Raw genomic sequence first — 22652 nt, forward strand, 5'->3', positions numbered from 1 at the left:
ATGCAAATTATTACAGAAATCTATTACATAAAAAAGCCTGCACTTCTTAAAAGCGCAGGTGAATAATTTCTGAGTATTTTTCAGAGAAATAAATGTCTTTTCCTAGTCCTTGGGAAGATTTTTATTGCAAAAAACCTATACTTCAGCATTATTTGTGATTTTGGCCAAATGTATTAAAAGGAGTAGTTTGAACTGTATTAGCCCTCCTCCAAAACCAATCTTCTCCACACTCTCAAAGACAGAAGCCACTTTACCTGGTGAACAATGTTTGCAGCTACTGTATTGCACTTCAGAAAGCATCTTTGCTAACTATATATGCATCTCAACATTTGGAATGGAAGGGCCCATGAAAGATATTGCCTAATTCCCATCACTTAAGGTCAGCAAGCAGAAAACTCTGAATCAAATTCTTAATAGCCATTTATTCTCATTGCAATGTTCTATCTCCCAAATCAGTTACTCTGGATTTGCAATTATGTAATTAAAAGCAGAATTTGGGTTTGTTTTATAAGAAAACTCAGCTTACTCAGCTTATTAGGAACCAGAAGCTACTGGTTATTAGCTGAAATTGCAATTTTTTGTTTTTATTCAATGATGAAGTACAGAATGACTAAGACAGCCCTTCTGGCAACGATTAACATTGATAGAATCCTTAGTGTTTCCAAAAGCCTCTCACTCTCAATTGCTATATATTTTCCAGTGCCTATGCCTTTAAATTCACGTGGTTTCTTTAGAGAGTGTAGTTGGATATTTTTATGGTGGATAGCAAGGAAGGCTGCCTAGTATTTTGCAACCTGACTTTATGATGACTACCTATAAATCAGCAGTGTGCTTTTGGCCACCAAAACACTAACATTCCTTTCTCTAGGAATCAGCCAGTCAGTAACATGTGCAGCAGCAGCATATTATTAAAAAAGTGGACTCTATTATCCCGTTTTTAATTTCCTGCTGCTTCATTTTGCTTTTGCCAGGGGACACATGGAGCAGTTTGAGTATGAGGAAAAGCTCCTTTACCTTTCCTTGGGTGTAAATGTCCAGCATGTGTGCAGTTCCACAGCTTCACTGTTAGTGAGAACAGCTTTACCTGGTCACAGTGTGAGGGGAAAAATATAAATCTTTTAGCTGAGCGCTGAGAACTGAAAGTAGCACCTGGCAATTGTAGGCTTGGACAGAGCAAACATGTGAAGCCCAAGAGCTGGTAGCTGACCTGGACAGACAGTTCATGTGTGGCAGCAGTGCCTACCTACTCTTTCACCCTGTTCTAGCAGAAGTGAAACAAGAATTTATATCCTCCCTGCAGGACATTAGGAGACCCTAATCTCCACCAGCTGGTTATTTTAGTTCTGCTCTGAAATAAGAAAATACTTTTTCCTTTTTATTTACCATTTTAACAATTTAAAATTGAGCTAATGAGTAAAGTTTTACATCTTTAACTTTTGATGTTTAAAAAAGTTCTGATTAAAAGATAATCAATTTAGGGGTGATTAATCATTTTCTCAGAAAAAATACTTTTACACTAGTTGGTGAAATCTCTTAAAATGATTATTCTTTAGGTAAATTTTGAATTTCTGGCCCCTTTCTATAGACACACTAGGGCCTTATGCCTTATGCGTGTGTTTATTTACCCAGTGCTGTGCATGTATTTAAGTCCCTCATTCCTAGCTGCTTGCTACTGATTTGAGATGGAATTTGTGGAGTTTGGTGCATGTTCCATAGCTCAATTCATCTCCAAGTGTGGTTTTAGCAAAGTTGCAGAGGTTTGAGTGGAACCAGCCTTCACAAGTTTAATTTTCCAGATTTTCCTTAGAGATAGTAACCCCTAGCAGGAGGTGAGAACAAACACTTGTGAGAACAGGTCATTACATTTTAAATCATCTTACAATGAATGTGAGTCAGAGCCTCTAGCAGTTCTGAAAATCCCTCCAACTGTTTCTGTTATCTTCCCACTGTGAATTGTAACCCCTTTTAGAGAGACATCCTTTCTTCATGTCCTTGCAGTCACCCATCAGACCTGGGAGGGTTGTTCTTGTGGAGCTGTGAGTCTGTCACATCTGCCAGCATCAGTGTCTCTTAATGTCCTAACCCCTGGATTTTAAAAAGAGTCACACCTGAAGTGCATTTAAAAGTGAGAAATCAGCTGTGATTTGTGGGAAAGAACCCCACAGGGTGCATGCAGGGAATTTCAAGTTGTTCAGAGAGTGATAGAAGGATGATAGAGTGATGGAAGTTGTTCAGTGAGTGAAGGAAGAGGGATTAGGCCACACTGTGGTATCTGGACAGAATGTTACAGTCCACTGTTTTGAATGCTCCACAGAGAGGATAAGTTTTGTAGTGAAGTGGCATCAGCCTGTTTGCCTCAGCACTGCAAAAGCTTAGATGATCATTCTAAGAGTTCCCTGGCATGGAATGAGGGGGAGAGCTTACAGTAAAGCTTTTTTAAAATCAGCAAAAGAGGGAAGTTGATCCCTGAATTACACAACAGCCATGCCAGCTAAAAATGGATCAGAAAAAGCTGTTTTCAATATAAAGAGCTTTCTCTCCAGATAACAAAAAATGTTCTCTCATCCACAAAAAATAGAAAATCCTTTTTTTTTTTTTTTTTTTTTTTAATTTCCCTGATAAGCTGGGACAAACATATGATTCAGTGTGCTCCAGGACTGAAACAGGGCTCAAGGTCCTTGTTTATTTTCTTCTCTGTTAGAAGCAGCCCTTTCTTCCCCAGCCCTAGGTCAGAGTAAGAAGTCTGGTACATTTAGCAGAGTCACAAAGAAAGAGATGGTATGTCTGCCTTGCTTCTGATGTAGATCTACCTCCAGGAAAGAAATATTTTATGTGACATTTCAATGATGAAGGTGAAAAGCCTTAGAACTGCTTGGCCTTTACATGCTGTTCTGCACTCACTTCTCCTTGTTCTCACTACAAATTCAAGGAAAGAAGTTCAATAAATGAGTGCTCAAGAGATCTGAGAGTGTAAGCTGTGGTTTGAAATCCCAAAGATGATTAAAGCTTATTTCCTCACTGGGTTTGGACTCAGCTACAACAATAGATTTTAGTTCCTGTCAGGCCTCACTTCCTGGGAAGCAAAGGTAGAAATGCTTTTGGCTTCATGTGGAATAAGGCAGCTTCTTGTCCTTCATTGAGGTCTTGCTTCCAGCCAGGCAGCAAAATCACTTGATGCAAACACTGTGCATATTGCTGTGCATTATTTTAGTGGTAAAAGCCAGTTGTGCATTACTCTACTGTGGAGGATATCAAAAAATAAAAAAAGGAAGTCTTGGAAAATGGTCTTGTGATGAGTTCTGAGAATTCACGTGTCTGCTGCAAAGTGAGGAGGAAAGGCAATAGGAGATTAAGAGGGAGGGATATATGGAGAAATTCTGTGCAGTACTTGTGTTGTGGTTTGACACTGCCCAAACACCAGGCACTCACAAAAGCCACTCATACACCCTCCCCTGCCACAGCTGGGCAGAGGAGAGAAAATAAATTTATGAAGAGTTCATGAGTTGAGATAAGGACTGGGAGAAAAACACTCCAAGGGAAAAACAGGCTCGGCTTAGAGATACAAAGTGAGTTTATTACTAACAAAATCAGAGGAGGATAATGAGAAATAAAGTAAGCCCTTAAAACACCTTTTCTACCCCCAGCCCCTCCCTCCTTCCCACTGACAGCACAGGGACAGAGCGTGGGGGTTTTTGGTCCGTTCATCACTGAGATTTTCTTGCACTGCTCAGGGAGAGGAGTCCTTCCCTGGGAGACCGTGGGGTCCCTTCCCACTGGAGACAGTTCTCTGTGAACTGCTCCAGCATGGTTCCACTCTCATGAGCCCTCCCAAAACTGCTGCAACGTGAGTCCCTCCCACGGGCAAACAATCGTCCCAAAACTGCTGCAGTGTGGGTCTCTCTTCCCACGGGGTGCAGTCCCCCATGGACAGGCTGCTCCAGCTGGAAGCAGGGCCCTCTCTCCACTGGATCTCCCACTGGATCACAGCCTCCTCCAGGCATCCACCTGCTCTGGTGTGGGCACCTCTGCCACGGGCTGTGGGTGGATCTCACATCCCCCATGGATCCCCACGGGCTGTGGGTGGATCTCACATCCCCCGTGGATCCCCATGGGCTGTGGGTGGATCTCTCATCCCCCATGGATCCCCACGGGCTGTGGGTGGATCTCACATCCCCCGTGGATCCCCACGGGCTGTGGGTGGATCTCACATCCCCCGTGGATCCCCACGGGCTGTGGGTGGATCTCTGCATGCCCCATGGATCCCCACGGGCTGTGGGTGGATCTCACATCCCCCATGGATCCCCATGGGCTGTGGGTGGATCTCACATCCCCCATGGATCCCCATGGGCTGTGGGTGGATCTCACATCCCCCATGGATCCCCACGGGCTGTGGGTGGATCTCTCATCCCCCATGGATCCCCACGGGCTGTGAGTGGATCTCTGCATCCCCTGTGGATCCCCATGGGCTGTGGGTGGATCTCACATCCCCCAGGGATCCCCAGAGGTTGTGGGTGGATCTCTGCATCCCCCATGGATCCCCACGGGCTGTGGGTGGATCTCCCATCCCCCAGGGATCCCTACAGGCTGTGGGTGGATCTCACATCCCCTGTGGATCCCCATGGGCTGTGGGTGGATCTCTGCATGCCCCATGGATCCCCACGGGCTGTGGGTGGATCTCTGCATCCCCCATGGATCCCCATGGGCTGTGGGTGGATCTCTACATCCCCTGTGGATCCCCATGGGCAGCAGGGACACAGCTGCTTCACCATGGTCTCACCACAGCCTGCAGAGGAATCTCAGCTCTGGCCCCTGGAGCACCTCCTGCCCTCCTTCTGCACTGACCTTGGTGTCCCCATGTTGCTTCCCTCACAAGTTTCACCTCCTCCTCTTCTCCAACAAGAAAAACCATGTCCCCTTTGTTCTGATTTTCTTCTAAAATCTGTTAGCACAGAGGCATTACCATCATCTCTCATTGGCCCAGCTCTGACCAGCACCATGTCCATCTTCAGAGCCATCAGGGATTGGCTCTGCCAGACACGGTGGAAGCTCCCAGCAGCTTCTCACAGAAGACACCTCTGTGGCCCCCCTGCTACCAAAAACCAGGTCAATCAAAGCCAACACAACTTGCTACAAAACAATTTATCATGAACCATTATGAGATTTTTACTTTATGCTATAAGTCAATTTACAAGGGTCCTTTGAAGATGTTTGTGGGGAAGGAAGGTCTGTGGGGATGTTACTGAGCTGCCTCAGTTTAATTACTACTTTGCTGGTGTTCCCATAAACAAAATAAATGCTCTTGCTGTCATGGTTGTAACTTCCATTTACAGTGGTAAATGAATGAAATGTGAGAAATCAAATCAGAGCATTCATTTATGTATTTATAAATCCAAGTCTTGCAGAATTAGGTGTCTGAGGTAATGGCTGGGCTTGCTTTTTCTTCCACAGAGCTTTCCTCTGCGATGGATGTTTCAGAATTTTGAACCACAAGCCATCCTCTGTTTGAACATGGATGCAGGTGTGAGTTTCAGCACTCTGCAGATTAATCCAAAAGATTTGAAATAATAAACGGGAGCTGCCAGTGTGGATTCATTGTTGTTCACTCATGAAAACCTGAAGCTTCTAGCAAACCACCAAAAATTAGTATGTCCTCATTAACCTAGCTACAAAGATGTTGTCCTCCTCAGCCTAATGATAGAAGATGTCCTGAGCCTGCCTGGCCTTTGATGAGAGGAAGCCCTTGTAGTCAGTCACAGGGAAGGTATTGAGAGGTTTTGTGGTGTGAAGAGATAGTGGCTGGATCTAAGGGGTGATTAATTGTTACTATGCCATTAAAACTGTTCAGGAAAGTTCTGCAGGACTGACCAGATGGGAGATTCTCTCTCAAGTTTTGGTTTGTTTAGTTTCCCACCAGTGTCAGGGAGGCAGGTCAGGCAGATACTCTCTGCACTTGCAGCTGTAGCTGCTCTCACGACGTGGCAAAGGGACTTCAGGGTCCTCCAAAGGACGTTTTTACTCCTTGCTAGACTCTGCTCTTAGTAGGAACCACCTGGTTCCGTGGAGAACAGCATGGATGTTGGATGACAAAGTGTGTTTAAATGGCAATGAGTCCCACTCACTGCCTATAATAATGATTCCCCCCCTCCTTGTTTCTGCTCTTTAAATAATTTAACAATTTAATGAGCCTGCGAGCTGTGCTGCTCCTTTTGTTCGCTCTTCCAACCGCCTTGTCTTTGGTGATGACCTGTCAGTCACTCACAACCTCTTCCTGGTTAATCTTCTGTTTTTCCACATGCAGTGTTTAAGCACAGTGCTCTTCTTCCAGAGGCTTCATTCCCTGTGTGCATTTCCTTTGGCATCTCTTCCTTGTAACTATATGGAACCCTCCTCTGTGGAGCTGAGCACATCCTGTAACAAGCCATACATTTCCTTCCTCCTCATCTGTCTTTTTTCTTCTGGCCATCCATACAGCAATTTCCAAGAGATTAATGGGAGTAGAGAATGTGTAAAAACACAGGTTGGGTCAGGTCCCCATCTGTAATCATTAAATAACATTATTACAGCACATACACAAATACAGCAGATTCACACCTGGGCTAAAGCTATTCTGCTACACACCTCACCTGTTGGAGAAGATCTGGTATGAAAAGCTGCTTGCAAAGTCTCCTAAAATGTGCTTTTTCACATGTCTCTGTAGTTGCAGTATTTTAGAGGGTTTAGAGTGTAGCCACTCCCTTAGCTTTTGTTTTTGCTGGATCATGAAAGAGCATAAACATGCCTGAGCTGCCACATATTCTGTGGGGCTTTAGTTACAGTGTGTGAGGTATATTTCTTTGATATTATTTGATGTCTCAACAGTGTTTATCAGTTTGCTTTGCTTTCCTTCCTGAGCTGTAACCTCTTTGCAGAACCTGTACTGAGGCCATACCACACCAACCATTTCAAACGCCTTTACTGAGTGTGATAATAGAGATAAAACTGGAAAACAAGGAATATCAAAACTCACCATGAAAAATTTTATAAAAATATAGGCACCAGCACATCTTTTTCTTAATGAAGCTCTCAGCTGAGTGGCCCTGGGATCCTGAAAATAGGAGGCAGGTGGATGATGGAGCTGACTGTGCCATGCTGGGTCAGCAGGTGGCTGGTAGGGACACTGGTGACCTCTGGGGTCTACATTAATGTTCACTAAGAAGAGAGAGAAAAGATTTTGCTAACAGATGTTAGGAAAGCATGAAAATACTGTTCCATTGGGCAGGAATCATAGCCTGGAGAAGGCATTGGAGAGATCTTTGAAAGGTTATATTTATTGAAGGGTTATATTATTCATAATAATTATTTTGATATTATGTTTACATAATTATAAAATTACATAATACAATAATAAGGTTCTACTATATTTATATAATCATAATAACATATTTATAATAATGGATATTATAATATCTATTATTTCTTGTATTGTTAAAGGTTTGTATATTTCTATATAAACCTGTGTCACTTTAAGTCACCTTTGTCTTTCTCACCCTCTCATAAACTGAACTCAATCTGTGGCTCCCTTGTGGTTTGCACATTGCTAGCTTTAAACATTTCTTTCCACATAATTGTCTTGAAATGTTTTATTGGGAATTTTTTCCCTCTGTATTTAGGCTGCACCTCTCAAAGCATGGCTTTAACCTCGGCCTGTTCCTGGATGATCTGTGTACCCTTTGCATTGTTTTCATCTCTGCTTTTTGTTTGTCTTATTATCTTGCAACCCCAGCTGTGCAATGAGGGCATGATGAACAGTGTGAATAGTTGACATCTGCTGGCTGATGTAAGTCCATGCAGCCACCTCATTTCATAACTTTCTCAAAGTACTCCAAGGTAAAGATGATTTTTGCACAGTGCAATTTTCTTTTTTTGTTTCAGGGTGAGGGAAGTTGAACAGCTCAAGAAATGTGTTAACTCTGAAAAGGCAAAAGGTGGGGTCATCTCTAGGCAAGACATTGCCTTGGGGAGTTAAAAAATGGTCAGACACTCATACCTGGTCTTTGGCTACCTGCACTTGTGCTGTACAAGCAGACTTTCAGATTGTGCTGATGGGGTTTTGTTTTTATCCACAAATGCAGCTGCAGTCTTTTCCCTGAACTGTGGGGAAATTGTTTTCAGCATTCCAGTTTCTTCCTGCATGATAGACATCTCCACACATGTCCTTTCATTATTTATTTACAGGCCTCAGCATTTAAAGGCCAAGGAAGTTTTCTGAGTGGTCATCCTTAAGGAACTGTGGCTCGTTTCTTGCACAGGATTTAGCTGAGGCTGCTGGACTCTGGTTCACTCCAAAAGGCTTGAAAAAATTCCCTCTTCTTTCCTTTATTTCTTCCCCTGAGACTTCATGTTTCAAAATGCTGCTGCTGGGATAATTGTGCCCTAATTGAGGAAAGTCCTGGAGTGGCTCAGACATGACATCAGCAGCGTTGCCGGGGCAGCAAGTTCCATGCATTGTTCCTGTGCCACACACATTTCCCTAGTCCCAAATCGGGTGTGTAACCACATCCAATGGTCACCATCTTCCAACAGGGGTGCAGCCTTAGCACTTCAGGCACAGCACAGGGATTTGGATGTGGTCAGTGTTTGCACTTGCAGAAACAAAGCAGACTTCTTTGTTATCAATGCTTTTGTTTAAGCAGCACAGTCAGTGTAAGATCCTGGCATTAGAAAAGGGATTATTCCTTGCTTGAAAGGAGATTACTTGTCATAACACATTCAGGGTGCACTGCTGGTGCCTAATAGACCCATCTGTCATCCCTTGAATTTACAAGGATAAATGCAATGCCTCAGGCTAAAGTGATATATATAATCTCAAAAGTGCATCCAGAATCTATATCAGGGTGATACTGAATTAATCTTTGTTAGATTTAGATAACTTCATTCCAGTGAGTTTCTTGCTATGATAATGATGCAGCTTGATTGTAGGTCCTCTGTCATCACATAACAGCTTCCTTTCCATAAAATTCTTATCCTATTTTATTTGTGCTATGTGTTCCTGTATGCTGAAGTCAACAGGAGTTTCTTTTGGGGTTCTGTCAGAGTGGGATCAGACCTTCTTGTTTGAAAGAAGTGTCTTTTCATTGATGGCATCTCTTTCTAGACTACATTGGCATTTTCCATGTTTAGCCATCTCTGAGCTGTTTATTTCTAATTGCATTTTTATGACTGCTTCTGGCTGTTTTCCCTTACTCTCAGTAGAGATTTTTTTGATCTCCAGTTGAACTGATGAGATAGGGAGTTTATGCAATGCTTTTTCACCCAGTCTCATTGAAGATACAACATACTTGGGAGGATGTATCTGGCTGTGTGTGCTCTGTCACAGTCAGCACAGGTGGGCTTCTGTCTGTGTTCAGCAGTTCAGGGGTTACCAGGACTGTTTGCTCATTAGCATTCCCTGTTTATTCACTGATCATCACAGATGTGGGTGTTATTTGCCCCAGCCACATTATTAATACAGAAAAATCCACTTTTAAATGTGTTTTGAATCCTGGGGTATGTTTTTCAGAAGACTAATTTATTAATTGAAAAAAAGCAGTTTACAAGTTCTTCTCAGGATAGTATTTTTTTAATTGAAAAAATTAGTTGATTTTTACTTTTTCTAAATGGTCTGCAATGGTGATAAGTGAAACTCCAGAAGCAAATATAAAATAGGCCCTAGTATAAACACAAACATAAGTGTGTCAGTCAGATCCCAGGTCAGCAAGTGATTTTTTTATTGCAGAATATGGTAAGAGCCCTCTCTGGGATGTAGTTTTTGGTGAAAAGTTGAATTACTGAAATTAGTTCTGGCTGATTTATTTGGGTATTGTAGTAAATGGCACAGACTGCTTTCCTGTTAAGTCCAGCCACTCTCTTTTTGAGGAAGTTGGTTTAAATCAGTTTTTCATGGTGTTTTTCTGCCATCAGGTCTGGAATATACTAAAGGCAAGAACTTCTACAGAATTAGTTAATTAAATGATAAATATGCCACCTTAATACTTAATTTCTACTCACTATCTCCTTTTTTTTTTTTTTTTTTTTTTTTTTTTGGTGGGGGGTGGTTTGCCTATGGCAATGATGCTTTTTCATTTCCTGATTTGAAAGAGTAAATGGTGAAAGGGCGTATCTTGAAAAAGTTTTCATGATACAAGGAGCAATTTGGTAGGTTAAAGCTGGTCCACTGGAATTCTTCATCTTGGTTTCATTCTTTTTCCACAATAGCTGGTTTGTTGGAAGAGGAAACAGAAACCTGCCAAAAGCTGTCATGCTGAAAGAGAACTAAATGGTACTGCTGAAAGATAAAGCAGGATGGGGCAAACCAAGCTGTCAGGATCTACAATTCAACAGGGCAGAGAACAACATAGCTCTCATGGCAGGAAATCTGCCCCAGAATGAATAAAAATAGGACCTGAATCTCTGCATCTTGTTTTAGTAGCAATTAAAAAATTATAACCGTTTTAAGGAAATGTGAGAATAGAAGAAGATGGAAAAATTGATTGGAGAGAATTTTATTTACTTCCATCGTAAATTCCTGACATGCGGGTCACACAGAGAATTCTCCTAGTTGGAAAACCCTTAGCAAAATTTTCTCTTAGAATTTTGTGTATTTTTTAGCTAATGTGTACTTCACTAAGGACAGTCACTAATCTTTCATCAAACATGCAAAGAGCAGTGCAGATGCTTAAAAGTTTTATGGCATTGAAACATGAGGATTTGCGGAAGGAAAATGAGGAAGTAACTTCTTTCATTACTGTTGTAATAAACTATTCTTAGATACTGGATTCCTTGTAAAGTTACAGCTTAGCTTTGAATGCTAAGGGATAATGTTGAAGAAATGTAAATAGGGAGCTCTTTATTACACATTGGTTCTTAAGCTAATTTGGAACTTTTTAAAATATTGCCATATATTTACAAATGTTGAACTGGTAATATAACTTTTTAAAATGTAGATTTGAATATTGTGATCATAGAATTTTATTCTTTATCATCATTGGTTTTCAAACATGGCAGGAAAGTTTTTTAATGAGGTTTTTATGTGGAGGGAATGGGCTGCTAATTATATCCAAAAAATATAACATGCTCTCAAGTGTCAGAATGTTGCAGAAGAAAGTTGAGGGCTTTTTTCCCCAGTTCAGGACAGTAGATCAGAAGGTGGCATCTTGAATCTTGTGGGAGCTTTCCCAAAGGAAATAAAATTCAGGAGGATGACAAGCAGGATATTTTCAGTGGGAACTTGTACACATATGGAAGTTGAAAGCATGTGAAAGCCCATAGCACTGTAGTCAGCATAAATGTAAAAATAAGTAAAAAACTGTGGACAGTGCACATATTGTGCTGTAAAGAGTATTATACAATACTCCATCCCCTCCTGTGAGCGTCAGGAATAACATTGCTGTGATCCTTCAAAGGGAGGCACTGAGTTGCTGTCCTTCCTTGGGTCCTTCCTCCCTGAGCTGACAGCTAGGTACAGCCCTGCTCTGCCCTGTCCCCAGCCCTGGGATGACCTCGCCCTGGCTTTTTTTCCTGCAGGCAGTGTCTGGAGCAATTGGGAATCCAGCTCTTCTGTTGACTTCAAGGTCACTTTGAATGGAAAGGGGACAATCAGTTTCTCAGCAGTATCACAGCACTGTGTCCTGTTACACAGCAAGGCTGTACAAAACCTCTGCCCTGAAAATGGGGACTTGCACAGGTTCTCACTGTTCTCTTAGGAAGAATTTTTAGAACAAAGTTTGGAGTGAAGATGGTGTGGATGCACTCAGTGTGTCTGTACATCTGACTTTGAAAGAAAAATGCTCTCTGCATCTGGGCTGAGCAAGAAGTTCTCCATGTCGAGAGTGTGAATTGCAAATCTACTCATAGATTTTGCAGTATAGCCACAAATAGCTGCTTAAGATCATCTGTGAACTTTTTATATAGCGAATATCATCAGAGTTTAGAGGCAAGAGGACACTGGTGATATCCCTGATTTCTTCCGCTCATTTTATTTTTATTTTTTCCAGCATCTGACAGGCTAGCATTTGATTTTTTTATCCCAGATTTTGTGGCAGTTACAGGACATTATGAAGCATTTCAGGGCTGCTGGAAGCTCATAAAGAGCCTTCTGAAGTCAGCACCTCTTACAGTGCTGACACTGCAGGATTTCCAGAGCTTTTTGCATCTTCTCTGTTCCTCCTTGGGTTCCCCTGTGGCATCTCAGCTCTGCCAGAATATCTGTCCCTGACCCAGCCCTAGCCAAAAACCCTAAACCCAGGTGATCCTTTGTTCCCTGACTGTTGGGGAAATCTGGAAGTGTTGCTACATGCAAACGAGCTATTCCCAAACAACTGGAGTTAAATTGTGCTGAAAAAGATCCAACTGCTGGGCTTGCCCAGGGGACCTGGGTGAGGCTGATTTATGCAGCTGAACTAGGTTATCATCTGCCCCATGCAACCTGGTGCTCTGGCTCTTGGGAATGCAGAGGTGGCACTGGGAAAAACAAGGCAGGAAGGAGATGGTGTGTATTGGCTGAAGAGCTTTTGCAGACTGGCTTTGGGAAAGGAAATTCCTTAGGCACACTAGCATGCTCTTGTGCAAATTGTTTTGCTTTTCACTACATGCTTCTAGGCCCATTAAGCTGGAAATGGAGCTGGGAATGGTTTCTGGAACACAACACACAGGACTGCTTTTGCCAGAGAACTGGTGCTGTGTTTATTTTTCTCACTTCATACTCCAGCATAGTTGCTGCCATCCCTCATTTTTCCTGCTACATTAAACTTGGTTCAGGAATGCAAATGATTATGCTGAATGAATCATCTCCACAGCCTTGTGCAGCCAGATGATGTCATTGTCTTTACTTGTATGTTCACAGTGTGCTGGTGGTCCCTGAAACTTGAAGCATCTGGCATATAATATCATCAAGACTGAGCGGTACCCTAATTTGATGAAAGTTGATGTAAATCCACTGATACCGGGGCAATTGTATCAATTTAAAGACTCCAGACAGGATCTTCATGATTGTATTTTTACTCTGTGTCAAGAATATTCGAGGATTTATCACATTTGACAGCACTCCTTAGGTTGGTCATTTTCAGCATAAAAATGCAGATGTGGGGGGAAAGTAGAAAAAATGGTCTGATTTTTAGAACAAGTAAGACTAGTCTAAAGAGGACTTGTTCCAAGCAAAGTGCTGGATTTACTGGAGTGTATAAGGTTACTGCCTAGCTTGGTGAAGCAGAGCAGCACTGGACACTGTGGCTTGCTGGAGTAACAGATTAAGGAAGGGAAATTCTGGCCCTGAGATAAATTCAGATAAAGATATGTCGCTTGTTAAAAACTATATTTGTTTTCCAAATCATTATCTGGATAAAGCCTGTGGACAAAAACCCCAGCAAGGGCTTCCCATTGTTGTATATCACCAGACAATTTATTCTGGCCCAAGTCTGTGAAAACATGGAGCTGGATTTCAACCACTTGTGCTGCTTGAGTTGCTGCTTCAGGAATATGTGTGCTGAGCTGCTGGGGATGTAAAGGTCGGTCAAGCATCATCCCCAAATGATCATTCCAGTATCTGTAAGTCTTCTGGGAGTGTGACTGATTCCTCAAGGTGGAGTTTATGGCTGTGGCTGTTCCAGTGATTCATGGCCAACCTCAGGTTCTTTGGAGCTGCTGACAGGCAGCTGCTGATATTTATAACTACTTTCAAACCTACAATTTGGACTTGTTTGAAAAATACTTCTCTAACTGGTGCCCTTAAAGGTATTCTCTTTTCCTGTGTCTGAGTTGTGCTGTAGATCTGAATGTAGTTCAGACCTCCCTCCTCCCTGAAAAACACCCTTAGCTTGGTTTTTAGGTCCACATCTACTTTTTTTGGGGGGGGGGGGGGGGGGGAGATAGTATGTTGCTGCTGCTTCAGGGACCTAAGGCACTAATGGTAGCTTTTGTTCCTGTTTGATTAGTAAGTGATACTTTAAAATAATGGCTTAATCTGTGTTTGTATCTTTGGTGTTTATTGTAATCACATAAAGCATGTGGAACTTACTTAGCATTAATATGTGATTGTCAGAAGTCCTTTGATAGTATTTCCACTATAATTCAGGATTAAATGCCCTGAGAATTAAAGAAAATGAGCTTATTTTTGTGCTGCTGAATCTGAAAGAAGTGCCAATGCTGTCTTCTAGAGTCAAGCTCCATCCAGTTCTAACAATCCATTGGAATTGACCATTCCCTGAGGTAGAGAGCAAAAGGGAAAAAGGTATTTTTGCATGGTATTTCAGATTGTGAGAAGGTGGGGCCATATCTGAGTTATGGCATATTATATAAAAAAAGAGCCATAGCATCTTTAGATGTATGATGGGGGAAACAAACAACCACAATTATCAAGTTGCTCCCAAATAATGTAAATATCTCTGCCACTGAACCTTCACTGGCATTTGGAAACTAAGAGGGATAGGGAATTGAATGTTCTGCTCCACTTTCTTCAGGCCATGCATAGAGGACTCTAAAGTACTCAGTGGCTTTCAAAAGTGTCATTCTATCCTAGCAAATAGCACTTCTTTTCTTCTACCTTAGGAAAAAAGTTTGCTTTTTATTTCTTTTGCACTGTGTCTCCTTTAAATGAAGTTAGGGAAGGGTAAAAAGGTGCAGGAACTAGAACTTGCACAGATATCAAAATAGTTGAAGATATTAGAAAAACCTCCAGCATATTTCAGCTATGTGTACTTTGATTCTGTTCTGTTATTTTGGTGAAGACTGTTGTAGCTATAGCAATTTAAATTGAGTACAGGCTGTACTAAGAGTTGAGGGCAAACCTTGGAAGTTTAAGTGGTATTCTCAGCCTTAAACACCAAGAAGCATCTTAGAAAATTCGTCTGGATGATCTACCCAAAATAATGGACTCTCCTAAGGGTATCTTACTGGACAAAGTTCCAGTAATATCTGTCAAGAAAAGGTAATAGGAAGTTGGCATCACTAAAGGACAGAGAAAAAGGAGATTAATGGAAACAGAGAAAAATCCTACCAAAAGATAAAGCCATTTCCAAAGGAAATTAAATCTATAATAAACTCGGGCTGATAAAATATTTTATCTATGTGGCAGGTAGAAAATGTTTCCAAGAGCTACTAATCAGAGGGATGAAAGCCTAGTGCTACAGCCTCTTTCCAGCAACCACATAAGCCAGAAACAAGCAGAAAACACCCACCTCTACCTGCTGTGTGTGTTATGGTTAGCTGATGGCCAGCTATAAAAATCAGGTATAAAAAGGAAGCTGTATGAATGATTTGCATCTTTGTTCAATGTGGAAGACACTGAGATAATCCCCTGTGCCCATGGGGAGGCTCATCAGTCTCTCTGAGACTGAGATAATTTTAAGTGAATGTATGGTATAGATACAGGATGGATGCGAATTTATAGGCAGAATTGGGCTCACCCATGAAAAAAAGAGTAGTGTGTGTACTTCCTCACTGAAAATTGCCTTGGTACTTGAAGACTGGAAGGTGTTAGAAATGGGATCAGTGTTTAAAAACAGTCCAAATTAAAAATAGTTCAAGTGTATCTGTAAGGCTGACGTCTCTTCCAGCTGATTTGGTGGAGACTATAGTAGAAGATAATATTAGTGAACACCTGGATAAATATATGCGCTCTTGTAAAACTTTGGGGGTTCTTTGAATAGGTTCATGTGGATATCCAGTAGATAGAGTATATTTGAATTTTTAAAAGGCTTTGGATAAAGGGATTGAGGCAATCATGAAGTAAGAGGGAAAATATTGGTGAAATAATTGGTTAGGAGGATGCAGAGGATAACAGATTAGGCAAATATTTGGAAGTAAGATTCACTGGGGTTACTGCATTTACAAAGTACACCATTATCAGGAAATCTGAGCTGAAAATACTAGGATGTACAGTTGAAAATATACTGGTTTTGGTTTTAGTCTTCCTTAAGGGTCTGCGTGTGAGTTGCAGAAGGGGAGGAAGGCTTTTTCTAAGACCCAATGTGCAGCAGTCAACGCACCTTGGACACTGCTGGAAGCCTTGAGGAGCATCTCATGCTTCCAGACATGACTGAACAGCACCAATATTGCTGTAAATTGATATTAAATGGAAGGAAGGTCCTTGGGCTGGTTTGAACCCTCCTGTTTTATTTCCAGGAATTTTGCTAATGACCTGAGCTTTTGTGTGCCAAGGACTGGAGGGGACTTCCTTGTCTGTGGAGTGGCTGTTTGTTTCTCTCTTTATTCTATAATTTTGGTCTCATGCTTGGCTCCAAAGCAATTTGTCACCTCTTCTCTTATACTCAGGTGGCCACTGGTTCATTGCTTAATTGCAATGCTTGTCCCCTTAGGAGTGCAGGTGAGGTTGGCCAGTGGGAGCAGCTAACAGAAAAAATACAGAATTCTTCTTTTATGTATTCTAGAGTTGTGTGGATTTATTTTACCCCATTTAAAGTATTTTAGATTCACCACATATTCCTGTGGGCTCTGAACTTCTGATTTTCTTACCAAGCTTCTAGCTGACAGGGTTTAAGAGGGATTTGTCCTGAAATTGTGGCACGATCTGAGAGAACACCAGTGATTCATGTACTGAAGTTTAAAAAGGGTGCTTATATACCCAAAGGAGAGCCCATCCTAGTTACAGTTCTTGTCATAAACCCTAACAATAATGCACAAAAAAGCATTTACTATTTTAAATAATTTCCTTCAGTCTGTAATTTCTGTAGCAGAGAGCACATTTAAAAAGAATACACATTCAAACATCACTGTTTTCCTCTTTCTTTCCAGTTTTTTTTGAGAGAGCTCCAAGAGTCTGAAGAGAGGATATAGTTGAATGTCACCTTCACTGATATTTGCAAATTATTAATGTGTGAAGGATGTAATGACATTAAAGAGAGAACTCAGAGACTCAGCTAAAGTGTTCTCAGCTATGAATAGGTCTTTCATAACTGCTATAATTTGGTAGATTTTATTTCATTTGGTAGATTTTGTTTGGGTGACAAAGCACAGGAGGCCAGCACAATCAGGAGGGTGCAATGTTATTAGCCTTGTGTTTCTGCAGTGCTCTTGTGGGCAGTGATCCATAGGGACCTGTGTCTGGAATGTATTTGAGGGAAAGATCCAGGAGATAGTTCTCTGTTCTGTTCCTGTTTCATTGCTGTCCCAAAGGCACGGCAGACAGTCTTAGGGACACTGTCTTAATCCAAAGTTTATCTCCTAAAATCTCTGTCTGGGCTTTGTTGTGATTCTTTTTCCATTAAAACCTGAAGAAATATGGTATCTGGTTATGTTTCTTCTCAGCTCTCTCTGGCATGCAGTCCAGTGAAATTCAATGCCAAAGATACCAGACTTAGTTCTGTGTTGTTTGGGGTTTTTCCTAGCTGATTCCATTGCTTCTCCTACTTGTCCATCTTCCTGAGTTCCAGCTATAAGAGTTTTGAAGTATTCAGAAGACACAGAAATTCCAGGCAGCAATTTTAACAATACAAGTAATTTCCATCCATGCTGTTCTGCCTGTCCTTCTTTATTATTTCCACTTGTGTGTGACTACAGCAGCCACAATTTTCAAGGAGTCAGACTAAGATGAGCAGCTCTTCTTCTGAAAGCTGATGTCCAAGCTCTCAGATAACAGAAAGGATTGATGTTTACCTCTGCTGGTTTTGGAAAGAGTAGCTATTACTATTAGTAGCTCATTTTATTTTGAGTTGGCGGAATAAGGATCACACACAGTCCCAAAATATCAGTGAGCACTGATTTTAATGTTTCACTGTTTTGCTGTACAGGATAGCTCTGTGTTCCATTGAAAAAGTCAGCTTTGCCTTGGCACTATATATAGTATTTGCAGGGTCACAGAGCAGTAATGGGTGGAGGTTTTAAAAAGGCTGAAATGAATGCTTAATTCAGGCAGAAAAAGAGCCTACTTCTTCATATGGGTTAAAACATACCTCTGCAATGTCTCACTGGACTTTCTAAATGCATCAAATTACTCTGAAGGTCATGTGTGAAGGACAGTGAGTGCATCAGTAAGAAATAAATTGGCCCAGAAAGTCACTGCAAGGAGTGTTTTTTCCCTGCTTTTGGGTATTAAAGAGGATGGTGGAAATACCCAGAATTCCTGCATTGGAAAACACCATTCAAAAGGTTTATGAAAAGGAGAATGAGGCAAAATTTGTCTTTGATTATTGGTATCAGAGGGGACAGAGATGAACAGGCTCTTCAACGCTGGAAGCCCCTGTCCATCAGAAAGAAGAAGCAGTGTGGGATCTCAGCAGGCTGCAGGATGCACAGAAAAGATGAGCTGGGGTGAGTTTGGGAGTCAGTCATCCCCTGAGAGGAGCGAAAATCTGATCCATAAAGAGCCAGCAGGGAAGAAGGGAAAAAGGGAAGGAAAATAATGGAATAGCATCGCCCCACTCATGCCACGAGCTCTCAGCTGGGTGACCATGGTGCCTGTGGAGGGACCCACAGTGAGAACAGGAGAGAACACCTCCTGCTGCAGGTGTTTGAAATGAGGTTAGGACACTGGGGATCAGAATTGGCTTTGCCATTGACTTTAATGGGATTATAATTGTTTCTTAAGTCAGGTAGCTGTCCTTAAGGTGAGCAAACAGCTTGTGTAGTTGGGAAAGCTGAAATAAAATAAGAAAGGGGGTCCAATTATAGTGCTTTAAGTGCTCAATTCTTACTCCATGTATGGGCAAGTAGAAAGTCTACCCTGTACCTAAAGCTTGCTGGAAGTCCCCACATGTGGAATGAGCGCATGGAAACAATTTGTTAATTAAGACACAGTCTGTGTGTCAGTAAGATTTTCTGCACAAGCCCCAGAGGGGCACATCATCAAGAAGAGCCAGACATGAGTGAGAGCACAGGGCATAAAGGAGGGCATTGATGTTTGAAAAGCACTCTGAGAAATGAGTGTAGTAGAACCCCTCTGTCACAGCAGAGGAGACTCAGATGTGTGTTTGCAAGCTGACTTCTTGTGACCCCAGCTGTAAGCAGAGTCCAACAGCTGCAAATTGCTAAATCATTCCTGGCTAATGCTCACATCAAATTATCTACATTATTTTTGTGAGGTTATTGTTTTCCATGGGGACATGATAAACATAAGTCTTTATGCCTTCTGCTCTAGTCCCTTGAGCTCTATGCTGTAATTTTAAAATAATACACTATTTCTTTGGCATCTGAGCTGTTCCCCATATTGCATAATTTTATTTTTTCCCTTTGATAAGTCAAGTCCCAATTAATCCAGAAGGCTGAATTTGTCACTTTGCAGATGCCAACAGAGTCAGTGCCTGGGATATCATCACAGGCATGAGATAACAACTCTCTGGGGAGATCAAAAAGAAACCAAGATGCAAGAGAATGCTGCCATAATTATCTGCAAGAGGGTTAGATCAATGTCACTGCAGCAAATTCCTTGTGGTTACTGAAAACTGTCTCTCAGTACCATAGAGCAGCCCTATCCCTGAATATCTGCTAAAGAGCATCAATAAGAACATTAAAACAGATTAAAAACAGAACCCAAAACTCTTAGTGCTCTTAAGTCTTTGATTGTTCTGTTATGACAATATGCCATGGCAGTTTTCTCTTGCATGAATATTTCTCTTTGGAAAAGTAGAGCAGAGAATTTGAGGGAATTCTCCAGTTAGTAGCAAGGAAATTATTTCTCTGGTGTCTGTGCAGCTCTGCCTCCATGTGCTGCTGAAAGTTGCTGGTTTTAAGTTGATCTTTCATAGGAATCTGACAAAAATGTGGTGCTGATGATTTGAGTTGTTCACTGTTCACTGATGAGTGCAGTGGAAATAGGAGTGTCTGGACTGGACCTGCTGTGTGGATCTGTTTTCACCAGGATTCACAGTCACTCGTGCCTCTCTGGACTGCGGAGCTGCTGGAACACATAATTGCAAATTCCCAAGTGTTTGTGGAGTCTCCAGGTGCTGCTCAGGGCTTGGAAGGTTCCAGCTCCAGTTTTATTCATGTGCTAGCAACTCACCACACGTTTGTGTGAGCTTGGCTGCAGAAGGTCAGGGGAGGACCCTGAAAGCAATTCAGCTGTTTCTTGCTCCAGGCTGCACTGGGAAGATAACAATGCCCAAGATGCACATGTGTGTAAAGCACTGGATCATTTGATGCATTTCTTTGGAAGCTGTGTGGGTGTGGTGGAGCTGCACAGCTTCTGGGCTGTGCCACTCAGAGGACTGAATGCTCAGTAGAGAGAGGCCAGCACTAACCAGGAACCAGCAGCTCTTTATTCTGGGTGAGGATTGGCACAAGGGAAGGCATTTGTGCCTGTGTGGATGCAAGGGCTGCACCAGGCTAGTGGTATCTATGCCAGGACATGCAGGAGACAAACACTGTTGTGCTCCTGTGGGCACTACAAAGCTCCAAGGGAAAGCCTTCCTGATCTCTCTGTCAAGCATGGAGTAGCCTTCTTGCTGCCTACTGAGATGGGTGTGGTATGGTACCTTCAAAGCCTGCAGGACGCCCTGTCTGGATTGGGAATTAAAGAAAAACACACTTGAGCTTCCAGCACCATCTCTAGAAACTTGCTTATGTGCAGCATTTGTCTCCAGGTTTCTCAGCTTCTATCCAGCCTGTGAAGTGTCAAAATGCCAGAAATTTTAGAAATAGAGAACAGAAATTTTCATTTGTTTTTCTAATGTGTCCCCTCATGAGGTGCTCAAGGTGGGCAGTAGCTTTTTGGCTGTTAGACCATCAGCCCAGCCATAATCATCATGTTTTATGTTTCTCCATGGGCTCCTGGCTACCTGTATAACGTCCATGCTGAACTGGGCTGGATACCTACCAGTATTGTCACCCAGGTTATTGGAATGAGGCATGGGTTTTCAGGAGGTGATGGTGTTCCTTAAGGACAGTTTGCAGCAGGGTGACAAATGCTGCTGTCCCTTCTGCACGGAGTCTCTTCCATGCACTGGTCTCATGGCACTGCTGTTCACTTCTTGTTACTTTAAGGCATTTGGGGAGATTTATTCAGAAGAATTGCAAATGTTGTGGCATTGATAGCAAATTAATATTCAGACACAGTCTTTGGCCCTCTGAGGCTGAGGAATTTTAATGTATTCATCCTGAGCTGCATGGGGCTTTTCTAAGAATGGTTACTTTGCTAGAAAATGCAGGTTTAGAATAACCACAACTATTTGCCCTCTGAAGTAAAATTTGTGGACTAGTTCTAAGTGGGAAGGAACATGGTGCTTCAGGAGTGACAGTGAATGTGCCTCTAGCCTCTCCTCAGCCCGGGTGCAGGGACCCCACAACATCAAGCTGTTTGCTTACAAGGAAAATGTATAGTTTGTGATACTAGTTGTGAAGTAGTTTGTCAGTCAAACATCAGGAATAGAATGGTCATCAGCAAATAGCTGTTGACAGTTAAACAAATTGTGATGTGATGCTTTCATATCAAAGAAATATTCTGTACATATACCTTGCCCTCCTAATCTAACTTGAGTTTTTATTTTAGTCTGCCTTTAAGAAACAAGAACAACACAGATTTTAAAATTTATTTTATAGATTCCCGTAACTAAAAAATCTAAGTTGGTTTTCACACAGATGAGAAATATTGATAAAAAGGACCGAGTCTTACAGAATGTTGTCAGTGTTCATTTGGGTTTTTTTAAAAATATGAAATCAGAAACATTTTAGAGTTAGCAGGATACCAGATATTTTCAACTATCTATTCAGGTGTCTGTTTTCTAAAGAGAGGAAGTGCCAGACAGAAGTTTGTCTGAACTTTCTCTGGGCTTGGAAAAGGTGTAGAGGGAATTGTAAATATGGGTATGAAGAGCAGCCCTTAGGTGGACTATGAAATATCTGGGAAAACCTATGTATGACCAACTCACTTTCTCTTGCCATTTTCCAGGTTCCAGAATCTGCTGTGGTCCCGAAAAGCCTTTGTGGACAGCGTGAAGGTCTATAACCACAGCTACATCTACATGCCAGCCTTCTCCATGAAAACTGGGACAGGACCCTCCCTCCGTGTCTACTACACCCTGGAGGATTTTGGGGCCAAGCAGGCAGTCCTTTTTGCCAACCCAAACTTCCTGCGGGACATCGGCAAGTTCTGGAAGAGCAAAGGTATCCACGCCAAACGCCTTTCCACGGGGCTGTTCCTGGTCAGCGCCGCCCTTGGTCTGTGTGAGGAAGTAACAATTTACGGCTTCTGGCCCTTCTCGGTGGACCTGCACGGGAAGTTTATCAGCCATCACTACTATGACAATGTCCTGCCTGACTCCGGATTCCATGCCATGCCGGAGGAATTTCTACAGCTTTGGTTTCTTCATAAAAGTGGTGTACTGAGAATGCAGCTAGAACCGTGTGAGGACCCTCTAATCCAGTCTTCAGTCTGAGGATCATAGGAGTCAGTTTGGGCGATCCGATAGGTTTTAATTTCCATGCTCTCTAACAGAGAGTTCTGTTTTATGTTGGTTGTTCTTAAAGGGATCTGCATGGACCATAAAAATGCTGCTTGAAGGCCAAATGGAATATGTCCTTATTGTTTAGCGCTTTATGGAACTGGGAGGGGATAAAATGTATCTCTCCATCAAGTCCATTCAGCAGCAGTGGGAAAACAATGTCAGAAGCAGCACAGCTGAACTTTCCAGGGACGTTTTTAAGTGACAGGTGTAAAAAGGGCATTAAGGCTCAGAGAGTCACCGGGC

General features: G+C 42.1%; 1 protein-coding gene across 1 annotated transcript in view; it reads left to right on the forward strand.

Moving 5' to 3' along the window:
- Positions 1–22340, forward strand: part of ST8SIA1 (ST8 alpha-N-acetyl-neuraminide alpha-2,8-sialyltransferase 1) — a 98270-nt gene extending 75930 nt beyond the window's left edge. The window contains exon 5 of the mRNA XM_062491568.1: positions 21854–22340. Coding sequence (XP_062347552.1) covers positions 21854–22340 — 487 coding nt within the window. The remainder of the gene's footprint in view (positions 1–21853) is intronic.
- The last annotated feature ends 312 nt before the right edge of the window (positions 22341–22652 follow it).

This window comes from Cinclus cinclus, chromosome 4 (assembly GCF_963662255.1).
Source record: "Cinclus cinclus chromosome 4, bCinCin1.1, whole genome shotgun sequence".
NCBI classification, from domain to species: Eukaryota; Metazoa; Chordata; class Aves; order Passeriformes; family Cinclidae; genus Cinclus; species Cinclus cinclus.